The following is a 15,882-nucleotide window of genomic DNA, read 5'->3' on the forward strand; positions in this document are numbered from 1 at the left end:
CAGAGATCTGCCTGCCTCTGCCTCCCCAGTTCTGGATTTAAAAGCTTGTGCCACAACAGACAGGTTAAATAAATAAATGGTGTTAAAAACAAAAACAAAAACACCCCCAGAGAACCAGAGTTTACTTTTGACTTCTGACACCACAGAAGCAAGCACACTTACTCTGATCCCAAGGGATCTGACTGCCCTCTTCTGGCATCCTGTGGCCAGTAGGCACACTCGTGATGCATAGATATAATTTAGGCAAGACACTTTACACGTTAAAAAACAAAACAAAACAAAACAAAAAAGTCCATCACTCAGGAGGCAGAAGCAGGAAAATCTCTGAGTTCGAGGCCAGCCTGGTCTATAGAGCAAGTTCTAGGCCAGCCAGGGCTACACAGAGAAACCCTGCCTGGAAAAACAAAACAAATACTTTGAAGTGCGTTAGTGGCACACACCTTTAATTTCAGAACTCGGAAGGTAGAGGCAGGCAGATCTCTCTGAGTTCTAGGGAAGCCTGGTCTACATGAGTCCCAGGCCAGCCAGACCTACGTTGAGACCCTGTGCGGGAAGAGTGTGTGTGTGTGTGTGTGTGTGTGTGTGTGTGTGTGAACAACATATCCTTAATTCACTGTGTACAGTTCACACAGAGGTCAGAAAGAAGGCATCAGATACCCTAGAACTAGAGTTACTGAAGGTTGTGAACCACGGGAGTGATTTAGAGTGAGATGGCCGGCTAGCCAGTCCCGGGTATACCCCAAAATACAGCTTGCTTCAATTGTGAATTTGAGAGACGCCCTTCCCGCCGCCCGCAGTGTTGTGACCTCAGTTCTGTAACTAGGTCTTCCACTGTTTGCAGGGGTTGCAATTCCATTGTAGTCTGTTTCGGTGTGCCCCTGAAGTGTGACCACAGGCTCTCTGACACCGCCAGCATGTGAAGGACTTGGAAAATGAAAACACCTCAAGGGAGGGGTAGATAATTTAAAATGGGATTTATAATTTCGGGTAACAGGATTTAAGCTAAACTCCCCTTCTTCGAAGTGTAGTAGTTTCTCCCCAGCCGCCTGGCTGCCGTGCTCTGGGCGCATCCTTCAGCTTTTCAGCCGATACAGCAACATTCACTTTTTTCCCTCTGCTGCATTCGGTTTGTTTGTTTGTTTTGTTTCTTTGTTCATAAGCTCGTCAAGTGCAGAAGTAGGAGAAAAAATATGAACAATCAATTGATATAATGGATGGATGGATGGAAAATATAAACTACTTTCGGACTAGACTCCCTGATGCCCTTTAACATTAAAAAATTACCTAATGCCCGCGGGGAAGGGGCTTATATAGAGACTTGTGGACGTCAAAGGACAACTTTTGGATGCCTCAAGTCCAGGGATCAGCTCATGTCGTCAGGCTTGGCAGTAAGAGCCTCTATCACGGAGCCAGTCACGTCTGCCTCCCCGTCTGTCTCCCCTGGAGAGCCGCAGCCATGTTGGCTAGACTGCGTTGCTCGCGCGCGGCTCCTTGGGAGATGTAGTCCCGAGAGCGTCTAGATTTCGCCACTTTAGGGCAGTAAAGAATCTGCAAGTGTGTTTAGAAAAGTGGCCAGGAAGGTGCAGACCTACTTCAATTCCAGAATGCTGCGGTGAGGCTGTTCTCGGCCAATCAAAGGAGAGAGAATGTGGACCTAGTTTGTTTGTTTGTTTGTTTGTTTTCCCCGCCCCGCCCCCTAGATTCCTACCGGGGAGGGACGAAGCTAAAGCTCCGGTTTGGGGAGTGGGAAATAGATTGGCTCTATTTTCCTCAGGCTCTTGTAGCCTCTAGCCTGAGGGTGGCTGATTGGTCAGCTCTACCAGGGGGCGGGCTCAGGAGTAGCTCCTCCCTCCCGCTGCGCTGCTAGGACCTCCGGGATTCCTAGAGAGGCTGCGGAAGCGCTCTTGGGGGTGGGATTTATGGCTGAAGCTCTCATTTGGTTACTTCCGGCGATGAACTGTTGGAAAGTGTCGGACGTACCTCTCTCTTGGCTTGTGAGAACTCCATCTTCCAAGCCTGTGCTGCGGGGAGTTTGATCTTTGGGTCCCCGGGACTTAAAGACTGGAGAGGAGCTGGTAGGACATCGTGTCCACACTGGGGTCCTGTCCCTAACCTTGACCCGGCCGGTCTCTGTCTCCGGGTCAGGAGCTATTCTGAAGAATCCAGGTCCAAATTTTTGAGTATAACCGTGCTTCTCATAGAACTAATGAAGTCTTCCGTTTATCTATCAAGCCCTTATGGCTTGAAAGCCAGAACGAGATATGACCATTTTAATGGGTTTCATTCCTATACTGACTTAAGTTTGGCTTATGATCGAGAGAAGAAACGACTCCGTCTGAAATAATCTTGTCCCGTTATTTGTATGAGATATGGACTTTTTCATTTTTAAAACTGTTTTAAGTTGGGCCTGATGTCACTTTTTAATGGCCTTTTTTACGATATTAAAATCTGGACGTAGTCGCTATTGGCAGTTTTATGGGAGAAGTGAGGACTAACTTGTACTCTATATCTTAAAGTGAATGACTTTGTTGAGTGGTTTTCTTTAGTATAGATGACGTCGTTGCCACCTCTTTTAGCTAATACTAATTCCAGACATACCTGTACGGTTGTTCACTGCAAAAAGTGCCCTTTAGAAGAGCAGAGAACAAATCGGGTTAGTGTAACGGGCAGCCTCTAGAGACTCTTCAGTTGGAATGATAATGACAGAATCCAAGGCAGTTAGACACCTAGAGCCTCCCGCTGAGACTTCACAAGAGCAAGCAGACCTTCTCATAGTGAAAGTAGAAGAAGAGGACTGCTCCTGGATGCAGGGACACCACCGGCCAGTGCTTGAGCCTTTTTACCAGCGCTTCAAGCACTTCCAGTACCATGAGGCAGCAGGACCCCGCGAGGCTCTCAGCCAGCTCCGGGTTCTCTGTTGTGAGTGGCTGAGGCCGGAGCTGCACACCAAAGAGCAGATCCTGGAGCTGCTGGTGCTCGAGCAGTTCCTCACCATCCTGCCTGAAGAGTTTCAGGCCTGGGTGAGAGAGCATCACCCCGAGAGCGGGGAAGAAGCTGTGGCTGTGATAGAGAGTATCCAGAGAGAGCTGGAGGAGCGCGGACAACAGGTGCGTTGCACGAGGAAACAGGGGCAGTGCGGAAGGAGCCGCCATGCAGTCTTGGCCCTCTGGCGCTTTTGTCAGTCGTTCATAGTCTGGCTTTGCTGTTGTTTTTGAGACAGTCTCACTATGTATCCTTGGGTGTTCTGGATTTCACTATGTAGACCAGAGAGATCTCTATGTAGACTCGAACTCACAGAGATACTCCTGCGTCTGCCCCGCCCCTCCAAGTGCTAGGATGAAAGGCATGTGCCACTCTACCCAACCTGTAATGAGTTTTAAAGAATAATGTGTTTCTTCCTACTCCTGCCCCTCTTCTTTGAAAATTAAGCTCATGTTCTCTACTTGTGTTTCTTTTCTTTTTACCCTTTTATTCCACTTATATGAGTACACCGTAGTAGCTGTCTTCAGACACACCAGAAGAGGGCATCAAGTTCCATTACAGATGGTTGTGAGCCACCATGTGGTTGCTGGGGATTGCACACAGGACCTCTGGAAGAGCAGTCAGTGCTCTTAACTGCTGAGCCATCTCTCCAGCTCCCCCTACTTGTGATTCTTACCTTTTTTTTTTTTTTTTTTTTTTTTTTTTTTTTTTTTTTTTTTTTTTTTTTTTTTTTTTTTTTTTTTTTTTTTTTGGTTTTTCAAGACAGGGTTTCTCTGTATAGCCCTGGCTGTCCTGGAACTCACTTTGTAGACCAGACTGGTCTTGAACTCAGAAATCCTCCTGCCTCTGCCTCCCGAGTGCTGGGATTAAAGGCGTGCGCCACCACGCCCACTGTGATTCTTACCTTTTAAAAACAATAGTTCTTGTGCCTACCGTATGATTGTCATGTTATTTTTTTTTTCCAGTATGTTGTCGTGGAATCTGTTGTAGTGGCCGTTGAACCAGGTTAACTTTTTTTTTTTATGAATATATATATTTATGAATACACCATTGCTCTCTTCAGAGACACCAGAAGAGAGCATCAGATCCCATTACAGATGGTTGTGAGCCACCATGTGGTTGCTGGGAATTGAACTCAGAACCTCTGGAAGAGCTGTCAGCGCTCTTAACCACTGAGTCATCTCTCCAGGTTTATGGGTTTCAGGCTTTTAAAAGCCTTTCTTCACTGCAATTTTTGAAAACCTTTCCTCAGTCCGTTTTAAACTCGTTTTTTGACAGACTGCTTCATTTAGAACGTGTTGTGGCGTACTGCCTTTAGTATGGTTTCAGCTATTTTCCCACACATAGCTATACCACTACTCCAGCAACTTAAAAAAAAAGATTTTAGATTTTTAGAATTATTGTGTATGTATAAGTGTTCTGCCTACAGGTATATATATATGTGCCCATGGAGCCTAGATGAGGGCGTTAACATCCCTTGGAGCTAGAGTTGCAGATGGATGTGAGCCGCCCATGTGGGTGCCGGGAATCGAACCCAGGTCCTCTGAAAGAGCAACAGATGCTCTAAATAGCTGAACCACTTTTTTAGTCCTATTTTATTTTATTTTAAACTATGTGTTTGCTTGTGCTGATACCCCCAGAAGCCAGAAGAGGGCATTGGGTTCCCTAAAGCTGAAGCTACAGACAGTTGTGAGCCAACTAATGTGTGTATTGGAAACCGAACTTGGATCCTCTGCAAAAGTGCTCTTAGCCACTGAGCTCTCTCTCTAGCATCTTCTTTTTTTTTTTTTTTAATTTGATTTAATTTACTTTATGTATATGTGTCTTTTGCCTGAATGTATGTAAGTATGTGTACCACATGTATGCCCGTGGCCCACAGCGGTCAGAAGAGGGTGTCAGCTCTCCTGGAACTGGAGTGACATATAGTTGTGAGTTACTACGTAGGTGCTGGGAACCTAACTCTGGTCCTCAGGAAGAGCAGCCAATGATCTTAACCACAGAGTCAACTCTCCAGCCCTTTCTTAACCTCTTTCAGGTGTTTAAGGAGTGATCACTTTCCTAGCCTCTCAGGCTAAAGTGAATCTCATCTGTTCTGTCTTGTAGCTGTGTTTTTTTCCCATGTAACGAAGTTCATACTTTGCATGTGGGTATGCCTCATAGAAGTCTTTCCCCAGTAGGAATAAACCATATTTGTTAAACTGTTACTTAATTGGCTCATTGTAGACACAAGGTGAGTATTGGGCCAGGGGCCAGGTGGCAATCTAATGGACTCTAATGGGGTCTTTCCCATCCCCATCTATAATTTTGCTGATTGGTTTTAGTTGTGGTTGTTAGATTGCCACGAGTCCCGAAGTGCTTCCTCAGAAGACGGTGCCACCCGGAGCCACGCAGGAGTCCTTCGGTCACCAGTTTCTACCTGTGGAGGCCCAGCCCGATCAAGAGTCACAGAATCTTCTGGAGGAACATGGTGAGGCTCATCCGTTCAGTGCAGTCAGCAGTCAGTGTGAATGGAAGATGGGGACTCTGGTCACATGGGCAAGGAGGGCCTGGAGTGTGGGCAGGGGGACTCCCCCCCGAGAGGACGGAGACTATATTCTGGACTTTATTCTAAATCCAGAAAAGGGCGCTGGGAATATGGTTCCGTTGGCAGCGTGCTTGCCCAGAGTGCAAGCTGTGGGCTCCGTTGCCAGTAGCCTGTAACCCATGTCGGAGCAGGCCTGCGATCCCAACACAGGAGGTGGAGGCAGGAGGGTCAGCAAGGTCATCCTGGCTACGTTGCAAGTTCGAGGCTGGGCTGCTCGAGACCCTGTCTCAAAAACAAACAAAACTAAGAAAGCTATAATAGGAACAAGGCATAGCCTGGTGGTAGAGTTTACCCTTAGTTCCATTTGATTTCCAGCACCCCCTCCAAAAGCAGGGGTATGGCAAAAGCGATAATGAAGATGATGTCGCTGAGTATATGGGGCAAGATTTTCCCCTTCTTGTCTGATCTATGTAAATAGCAGTGTAGCAGGAGGCCTGTGATTAGACATGGAAAAGGGAGACAGAGCTAAGTGCTAGAGAGGCAGAGAGGACAAGAGAGAAGAGGGGTGGGGTGGGGTGGGGTGGTGGTGTGGCAAGATGGAGACTGACGGACAGGAAGATGCAGATTCTGCATGGTGTTAAATAGCCACAGGTAGATATGATATCATAAAGAATAGAATAATTGGGATAATTTGTCTGATCTACGTGGGCAGCTTTTATCATTATCAATTGGTTCTGAAATTATTGTATTGGCATCTTGTGAATTGAGAATTTATTGATATATAAATCTGATATATAAATTATAATTGTTAATTATAAGCTTCTAGAGTTTTTTTTTTTTTTTTTTTACCGGGTTGCTGGGTGTTGTGGCAGCTAACCTTGGGGTGGACGGTCGTTGTGTGGGGCTGGCGTGGCAGCGAAGGGAACAGAAGCTCCGGCCAGTGGAGAGTTGGCCAACAGACAGAGAGAGGTGGATGGGGCGGGAACCTGGCAGTTCTTTTTTAATATTTCCTGCAACAAGTATAGGGACTACACACACACACACACACACACACACACACGTTTTCCTTGCATGTATATGTACACCATTTGCATGCATTACCTGCAGAGGTCAGAAAAGGCATTGGATTACAGGTGATTGTGAGCTGTCTGATGTGGGTGCTGGGAACTGAACTCTGGTCTTTTATAAGAACACTATGTGTTTTTAGCCATTGAGTCATCTCTATAGCCCCACACCATGTTTGTTTGTTTGTTTGGGTTTTGGGGTTTTTTTTGTTTTGTTTTGTTTGTTTTTTGAGACAGGGTTTCTCTGTGTAGCCCTGGCTGTCCTGGAACTCACTCTGTAGACCAGGCTGGCCTTGAACTCAGAAACCTGCCTACCTCTGCCTCCCAATCCCAAGTGCTGGGATCAAAGGCGTGCACCACTGCCCGGCAAGATTACTTTTTTAAAAAAGATTTGTTTATTTTATGTATATAAGTACACTGTCAATCTCCTCTGGTGAGAAGAGGGTATTGAATCCCATTATAGATGGTTGTTAGCCACCATGTGGTTGCTGGGAATTGAACTCAGGACCTCTAGAAGAGCAATCAGTGCTCTTAACTGCTGAGCCATCTCTCTAGCCCTAAAGATCACTATTATGCAAGACTGTCCTTTTGGAATAATTGGATTATCCAAGATCTTGTTGGGAAAGTTCTTTGTGCTAAATGATTCAACACTCACCAAGAATTCCATAGTCCTTTTAACATAGTCAGGTCTGTCATACCAGTACCCTCACTCCTGGTTCTGATTTCTTGGTTTGAGGGGTTTTTAGTTGTTGTTGTTGTTGTTGTTGTTGTTAGCAGTTTTGTTTGCTTGCTTGCTTGTTTTGTTTTTCAAGATGGGAGTCTCACTGTGTTGCTTTGGCCGTGCTGAAACTCTCTCTCAAGACCAGGCTGGCCTTGAACTCACAGAGATCTACCTCCTTCTGCCTCCCCAGTGCTGGGATTAAAGCTGTGCACTATCACCGCCCAGCCCAATTTCTTGTTTTAATTGACTTTCTCTTGCTGTGATGAAACCCCATAGGCAAAACCAACTTGGAGAGGAAAGGGTTTATTTTATCTTATAGCTTGGAGTCCGTTGTCCAGAGAAGTCTGGCCAGGAACTCAAGGCAGGAACCTGGAAGCAAGAGCTGCAGCAGAGGCTGGGCACAAGTGCTGCTTGCTGATTTGCCCCTCATGGCTTATTCAGCCTGCCTTCTTATGGTACCTAGGAGCACCAGGTCAGGGGTGGCACTGCCCACAGTGACCCAGGCCCTCTCGCTTCAGTCATCAATCAAGAAATTCCCTATAGTCTTAATTATGGAGGCCTTCTCTCAATTATGACGAGGTCTTCTTCCTAGATGACCCCCAGCTTGTGTCAGGTTGACAGAGCAGCATCCAGTGAGCTTCCATTCTTACCACTGTATTTTCTTGTGGCCTTGCTGGGAAGAGTGAATGAACAATGCTTAATAACACTGATGAGGAAGTGGATTTCTCTTAGTATCCATGTGGATATTCACGGCAAGTCATTTGTCAACCTGTGCTGAGATCGAGCATATTACATATGGGGCTGACGTGGTTAAGAGTCAGCTGGTTGCTCTTTTTCCAGAGGATCCAGGTTTGCTTCCCAGGACCCACATGGCAGTTTACAACTGTCTGTAATTCTAATTCCAAGGGGGATCTGATGCCCTCTTCTCACCTCTGTGGGCTGTGCATGCACGTAGTGTGGAGGCACCATACCTTTACATATAAAATAAAAATAAATCTTAAAAAATTGTTGCATGTGATAAACGTCATTCTTGTTGTAAAACAATTTCTTTTTTGTTCTTTAGGAAGCCAATCTCTCTCTCTCTCTCTCTCTCTCTCTCTCTCTCTCTCTCTCTCTCTTTGAGACAGGGTCTCATTGTGCTCCTCTATTGTGGCTGCATTGGAATTCACTATGTCAGCCCAGTAGGCCTGGAACTCACTGAGACCCTCCTGTCCACCTCTATCCCCTAAGTGCTGGTATTAGAAGGTGTGCTCAGCCATGCTTGGCTTTAGTCCTACTCTTAAAATCATCTTAAGTTGGTAATAAGAAAAACTCAAAAACTAAACTGTGCTCATTAGGCCTTGTCCATACGCCAGTCCATACTGCTGGGTACAGTGGCACCTACCTGTGGTACCAGCTACTTGGGAAGCTGAGGCAGGAGGATCTGGTTAGTCTGGGCATTAGAGTAAGACAGAATCTGTCCTGTGCTAAGATCTGAAGGTGACTCGTTAGCACATTAAAAACCTGTGAAATTCTGGGAGATATAGGTTTCCCCTAAGCACAGTTGAGTGCCTCTGTTACTGAGGGATGGCCCAGGAGGGATTAGCTTGACTAAAGGAGGAGACTAAGAGATTTTGTTTCTAGACAGGGGGAATAGATGGGGGAGAGAGAGGTGTGTGTGTGGGTATCTCACTAAGTGTCCCCGGTTGGCTTCAAACTCAGAGATCCACTGGCCTTTGTCCCTTGAGCACTAGGATTAAAGGTATGCACTACCATGCCCAGCTAGTCTGGTGTTTTGGAAGAGAGGGAATATAAAGGAGAGGGGGGCACAGGCCCAGAATGGAAAGGCTCCTGAGAGCCAAGGTGAACTTAGCTTTGGTGCCTCAGGTCGTTGGGCAAAGGTGGGGCATGACAGCACTGTGAACCTGACCAGATACTCTCACTTATTCCTTTTCTCCACACTCAGCCCTTCCTGTTCTCCAGGTTCCTTCTGTTCCCCTGAAGGACAGCCAGGAACTGACAGATTCACTCCTCTCAGCTGAGCCCCAGGTGAGCTAGCACTCTTCTGCCCTCCATGAGAATCTGTACCCCTTTTCAGCCTCCATCCCCTTCTGTCCTAGTTCTGTTACTGGTTGTTATGAGAATACCCTGACGAACACAACTTATGGAAGAAAGGGCTTATTTTAACTCCCTTTAGGTCTCAGTGAATCACAGAAATCAGAGTGGCAAGAACTTGAGACAAGTGGTCACCTGTCACCTCATACCCACAATACAGACCAGAGAAAAATAAGTGGGTGACTCAGCTCCCTCTCACTCTCGCTCCCTCTCCCTCTCCTCCTCCCTGCCTCTCTTTCCTCTTACTCAATCTAGGAACTTAATAGGGAATGGTACCGCTCACAGTAGGCTGGGTCTTCCCAAATTATTCCTTTAATTAAAAAAAGATTCCTCACAGGGCTGTCTACAGGCCTACGTAATCCAGACATTCCCTCATTGAGACTTACTTGCCTGGAGATTCTAGGTTGTGACACCATGTTTAGCAGATATATTTAACTAGTTGCTGGGCCTATCTGTAGTTGATATCTTCCGTTCATTCCCTCAGTCCTTTTCCTTCCTGATGAATACCTGCCCTTTGGGTCCGCGGTCTCTCCCCTGGTTTCTGACTCAGTGCCCATGCTTTGCCCTCACTGCAGACTGCCCTCATTTGCACACAGGGAGTGGGAATTTAGCAGAGATCTCCCATTTCAGAAGTTGGTGAAAATTGAAGATGTGGCTGATGTAGCTGTGTCCTTCATCCTGGAGGAATGGGGACATTTGGACCAGTCTCAGAAGTCTCTCAGTAGGGATGGCAGAAAGGAGCATTGTGAGAGTACCACTCCTGTGGGTAAGAATTGTCGACCTGCATGGGTAGGATTCACCAGTTTTGTTATCTTGTAAAGAGTTTGTGTAGCATGTCCGTCACCCATGCATTTTTTTTTTAAATTTATTTTATGTATATAAGTACACTGTAGCTGTCTTCAGACACCCCAGAGGAGGTCATCAGATCCTGTCACAGATGGTTATGAGCCACCATGTGGTTGCTGGGATTTGAACTCAGGACCCCTGGAAGAGCAGCAGCCAGTGCTCTTTTTATTTATTTATTTATTTATTTATCTGTTTATTTATTGTTTTTTTTTCAAGACAGGGTTTCTTTGTATAGCCCTGGATATCCTGGAACTCACTTTGTAGACCAGGCTGGCCTCGAACTCAGAAATCCGCCTGCCTCTGCCTCCTGAGTGCTGGGGTTAAAGGCGTGCGCCACCACGCCTGGCTGTAGCCAGTGCTCTTAACCACTGAGCCATCTCTCCAGCCCCCTACTCATGCATGTTTTAATCGCTATAGCTTTACTTTATAATCATTTGAATTTTTTTTTAATCTTGTTTTATATGTATGAGTGCTTGCCTTCATGTGTGTGTGCACCATGTGAATACCTGATGTCCAGAAGAGAGTGTTGAATCCTCTGGAACTGGAGACTTATGAGCCACCATGTGGTCACTGGGAATCAAGCCTGGGTTCTCCGCAAGAGCAGCCAATGCTCTCAACTGCTGAGCCATCTCTCTGGTCCTTGACCTTGGAAAGTAAATCAACATGTGTTTGCAAATATTTCTAACTTAATCAGGGTGTGATTAAGACTATTAGTATGGGGGAGGTAGTTTTTACATTTTTTGCTTGTTTATTAGTGTGTATAGATGCGATGTGTTTGCATACCATTATATAGAGGTCATAGGACAACTTCTTTTTTCTTCTGAGACCAGGATCTCACTTCGTAGCTCTGGTTGGCCTGGACTTGGTTCGTAGACCAGGCTGGCTTCAAAGTCACAGAGATCCACCTGCTTCTGCCTCCCAATTGCTGGAATTAAAGGTATGAGCTATCACACCGGCAAAGGACAACTTTGAATCATTTCTGTTTATCCACCTTTATGTTTAGGGATCAACCTTAGGCTGTCGGGCCTGCAAGTCAAGTGGCTTTATTTGATGAGTCAAGTTACCAGACTTGTTTTTGTTCTATGAGATGATTTTATTTTATATATGTGTTTTGCTTGCCTGTATGCGTATGTACCATGTGCATGCCTGGTGCTTATGGAGGCCGGAAGAGGGTGCTATACTAGAGTTATAGATACTTTTTTTTTTTCTTGTTTTTTTTTGAGACAGGGTTTCTCTGTGTAGCCCTGGCTGTCCTGGAACTCACTCTGTAGACCAGGCTGGCCTTCAACTCAGGCCAGTTCGAACGCCTGCCTCTGCCTCCCAAGTGCTGGGATTAAAGGCGTGCGCCACTACGCCCGGCGAGTTATAGATACTTTTAAGTCACCATGTGCTCACAACTCAGGACCCCTGTAAGAGCAACAAATATTCTTAACTACTGAGCTATCTTCTCCTGTCTGTTTCTGTTTTTGTTTTGTTTTGTTTTGTTTTTTTGAGACAGTCTATATATCTATATCTATCTATATCTATCTATCTATCTATCTATCTATCTATATATATATATATATATATATATATTTCTCCAAGTGGCCTTGAATTCCTGATCCTCCTGCTTCAGCCTTCCAAATGCTGGAGTTAATAAACCCAGTTTTACAATCTAGAAGATGCCAAATTGTTGTTGTCATTGTTGTAGTTATTTTGTGGGCTTTGTTTTGTTTTTGTGTTCTAGATAGAGTCTCCCTGTGTAACTGTAGCTGGCCTAGAACTCACTACGTACGCCTTTAGTCCCAGCACTCGAGAGGCAGAGGCAGAGAGACAGGTGGATTTCTGAGTTCCAGGCCAGCCTGGTCTACAAAGTGAGCTCCAGGACAGCCAGGGCTACACAGAGAAACCCTGTCTCGAAAAACCAAGAAAAAAAAAAAAAGAACTCACTATATATATCATGCTGCCTTCAAACTGACAGAAATTGGCTTCTCTGACTCCTAAAGTGTTGTAATGAAAGGTGGTTACCGGGCTGGAGCAATGGCTCAGCGGTCAAGAGCACTCACTGCTCTTCCAAAGGTCCTGAGTTCAAATCCCAGCAACCACATGGTGGCTCACAACCATCTGTGACAGGATCTGATGACCTCCTCTGGGGTGTCTGAAGAGAGCTACAGTGTACTCATATAAATAAAATAAGTCTTTAAAAAAAAAGAAAGCCAGGCAGTGGTGACTCACGCCTTTAATCCCAGCACTTGNGAGGCAGAGGCAGGCGGATTTCTGAGTTTGAGGCCAGCCTGGTCTACAGAGTGAGTTCCAGGACAACCAGGGCTACACAGAGAAACCCTGTCTCAAAAAAAAAAAAGAAAAAAAGAAAAAAAAAGAAAAGAAAGAAAGAAAGATGGTTACCACCACACCCAGTGATGCAAAATTTTGGCAGTAATTTTTTAATTACATGTTTATGTTTGAATGCCTGTATGTATATGTATGTATATGAACCATGTGTGTGTCTGGTGCCAGAAAAGGGCCTCTCATCCCCCCTGAGTTACAAGTAGTTGTGAGCCACCTGATGTGGAGGCTAGGAACCAAACTCCAGTCCTTTGCAAAAGCAGGACATGCTCTTAATCACCAAGCAATTTCTCTTGTCCAGCCCGAATTGGGTAATTCTTTTTATTTTATGTATATGGGTACACTGTAGCTGTACTGATGGTTGTGAGCCATCATGTGGTTTCTGGGAATGAAGGCCGCTCGCTTCGGTCGACCCCCCTCACTCTGATCAGCCCTGCTCGCTCTGCCTAAAGATTTATTTATTGTTATATATAAGTACACTTGTAGCTGTCTTCAGACACACCAGAAGAGGGCATGATATACTATTATGGATGGTTGTGAGCCACCATGTGGTTGCTGGGATTTGAATTCAGGACCTTCGGAAAAGCAGTCAGTGCTCTTAACCACAGAGCCATCTCTCCAGCCCAGGGTAATTCTTAATAGAATAATCCTTATTCATGAAAAATTCCTGTCACCATTACTTTTTTTGTTTCTGGAACAAGATCCTCAAAAGGAAGCATCCTAAGGGAAGTAATGTTTATCTGGGCTCACAGTTTCAGAAGAAAGTCCATCATGGCAGGGAAGGCCTGGCAGCAGGTGTATAAGGCAGCTGGTCACACCACCTCCACAGCCAGGAAGCAAAGGGAGTTCTATACAGTTCAAGACCCTAGCCCAGGGGATGGTGCCACACACACTCAAGGCAGGTCTTCCCTCCTTTGTCCAACCTTCCATAAGTACTTACACATGCAGACGTTTGATTCCTAGGTGATTCTAAATCTAATCCATTTGACAATGAGGATTAACCATGAGAACATATGAGACTTCGCTGAGTGCTTCTTTAGTATAGTGGTGATTATTGTATGTCAGTGGCATTAGTTGTTGTTGTGGTCGTTGTCCTCCTCCTCCTCTTCCTTCTCTTCCTCCTCCTCCTCTTCCTCTTTCTTCTTTATCTATGAGTACTCTATCTGCATGTACACCTGCATGCCAGAAGAGGGCATCAGATCCCAGTATACATGAGCCACCATGTGGTTCCTGGGAATTGAACTCAGGACCTCTGGAGAAGTCAGTGCTCTTAACCGCTGAGCCATCGCTCCAGCCCTGGCATTAGTTCTTTGTGGCCTTTTTCCTAGTGCATTTTCCATTCCCATTCTTATACCACCAGTCCATCCCCCTTTTACATTTACTTATTTGGGGGGGGGGGTAGACCTGAATCATCGGGTCATTCTTCAGTGACAGGGTCCTCAGGGGGAGGACCACGGGATGTGAAAATAAAGAAGGCAGGAAAGCTTGGGATCAGGAGGTCTTGCACAAGATGATGGCTCACGGAAGTTTGTTAAGAAATATGTCATCTAGCTGGGCATGGTGGCGCACGCCTTTAATCCCAGCACTCGGGAGGCAGAGGCAGGCGGATTTCTGAATTCGAGGCCAGCCTGGTCTACAAAGTGAGTTCCAGGACAGCTAGGGCTACACAGAAAAACCCTGTCTCAGAAAAAGAAGAAGAAAAAGAAATATGCCAACTTATTTACAGCTTGCTGGAGGAAAAATAGGCCAAAGTCAGCAGAACCTTTGTCCCCATAGAGTGGGACAGAGTCAGCAGGAAGTTAGTCAAGCAGAGGTGCACAAAGGGAGCATAGGATATCTCAGCTGCCCATAGACCTGCTGCTCAGTAGCCTGGGGACTGATGACCCTAACCCTTCGAGGGGGCAGAAGCTGAATTATCAGGATCCAGAAAACTTCAGCTCCTCAAGGCCCTGGCCCCAGGCTGTTACGGGCCCTGACAAGCCAGTCTCTGGTTTTAGGCAAGGAACTAATCTTTCTCCATACGTCAGGGCCTCAGGGAGAGTCCTGGACCAGCCTACCCCTTAACGAGGAGCAAGGGGTGGTGTGCATGTGTCACAGCACACATATGGAGGTCAGAGGACACTTTGTAGGAGTCGGTTCTCCTTCCAACATGGGGGTTCCAGGGAACAAGCGCAGGAAACATGGCAGCAAATGCCTCTGCCCACGGGGCCACCTCACCAGCCCCTGGATTTTGTTTGTTGGATTTGTTTGTGCATGTGTTCTGTTCATCAGTTTGTTTGTTTGGCTGATTTTTCGAGGCAGAGTTTCTCTGTATAGCCCTGGCTGTCCTGGAACTCACTCGAGGCTGGCCTCGAACTCAGAAATCCGCCTGCCTCTGCCTTCCGAGTGCTGGGATTAAAGGCGTGCACCACCATGCCTGGCTAGTTTGTTGAGATCTTAAAGGTAGTCTTATCTCAATGAATTCATTAAATGCTGTATTTTGGGCTGGAGAGATGGCTCAGCAGTTAAGAGCATTATCTGTTCTTCCAGAGGTCCTGAGTTCAGTTTCCAGCAACTACAAGGTGGCTCACCACCATTTGTAATATGAGCTGATGCCCTCTTCTGGTATGCAGCTGTGCGTGAAGAGAGAGCACTCATACATAAAAAATAAATATACCTTGGGGCTGGCAGGATGGCTCAGCGCTTAAGAACACTGACTGCTCTTCCAGAGGCCCTGAGTTCAATTCCCAGCAACCACTTGGTTGCTCACAACTATCCATAATGAGATCTGATGCCCTCTTCTGGTGTATCTAATGACAGCTTCAGTGTGCTTACATATACTATATAAATAATTTTATTTATTTATTTATTTATTTATTTATTTATTTGGTTTTTATGAGACAGGGTTTCTCTGTGTAGCCCTGGCTGCCCTGGAACTCACTCTGTAGACCAGGTTGACTTTGAACTCAGAAATCCGCCTGCCTCTGCCTCCCAAGTGCTGGGATTAAAGGTGTGCACCACCACGCCCGGCAATAAACTTTTAAAAAAAGAAAACCCAGTGTATTTTGGGCTGGGTGCATGGCTTCCTCGGAGCAGCACTTGAGATCCTTGTAGAGGATCTGTGTGGGGTTCCAGCGCGATGCCAGGCAGCTCACCACTGCCCATAACTCCAGTTTCAGGGCATCTGAGGTAGTCTTCACCTGTACACATGTGTCGTACATAGATACACATAAGTTAAAAAAAATCAGTATTGTCGGCCGGGCGTGGTGGCGAGCGCCTTTAATCCCAGCACTTGGGAGGCAGAGGCAGGCGGATTTCTGAGTTCGAGGACAGCCTGGTCTACAGAG

General features: G+C 46.1%; 1 protein-coding gene across 2 annotated transcripts in view; it reads left to right on the forward strand.

Annotated features, from left to right (window-relative positions):
- Positions 1 to 1,950: 1,950 nt before the first annotated feature.
- The window catches only part of Zkscan5 (zinc finger with KRAB and SCAN domains 5), a 19,018-nt gene continuing 5,086 nt past the window's right edge, over positions 1,951 to 15,882 (forward strand). For both annotated transcript variants that reach the window (XM_021222557.2, XM_029533552.1), the window contains exons 1-4: positions 1,951 to 3,107; positions 5,317 to 5,449; positions 9,237 to 9,319; positions 10,016 to 10,151. In XM_021222557.2, coding sequence (XP_021078216.1) covers positions 2,694 to 3,107; positions 5,317 to 5,449; positions 9,237 to 9,319; positions 10,016 to 10,151 — 766 coding nt within the window. In that variant the 5' untranslated portion in view covers positions 1,951 to 2,693. The remainder of the gene's footprint in view (positions 3,108 to 5,316; positions 5,450 to 9,236; positions 9,320 to 10,015; positions 10,152 to 15,882) is intronic.

The sequence above is a fragment of the Mus pahari genome, chromosome 23, assembly GCF_900095145.1.
Source record: "Mus pahari chromosome 23, PAHARI_EIJ_v1.1, whole genome shotgun sequence".
Taxonomy (NCBI): domain Eukaryota; kingdom Metazoa; phylum Chordata; class Mammalia; order Rodentia; family Muridae; genus Mus; species Mus pahari.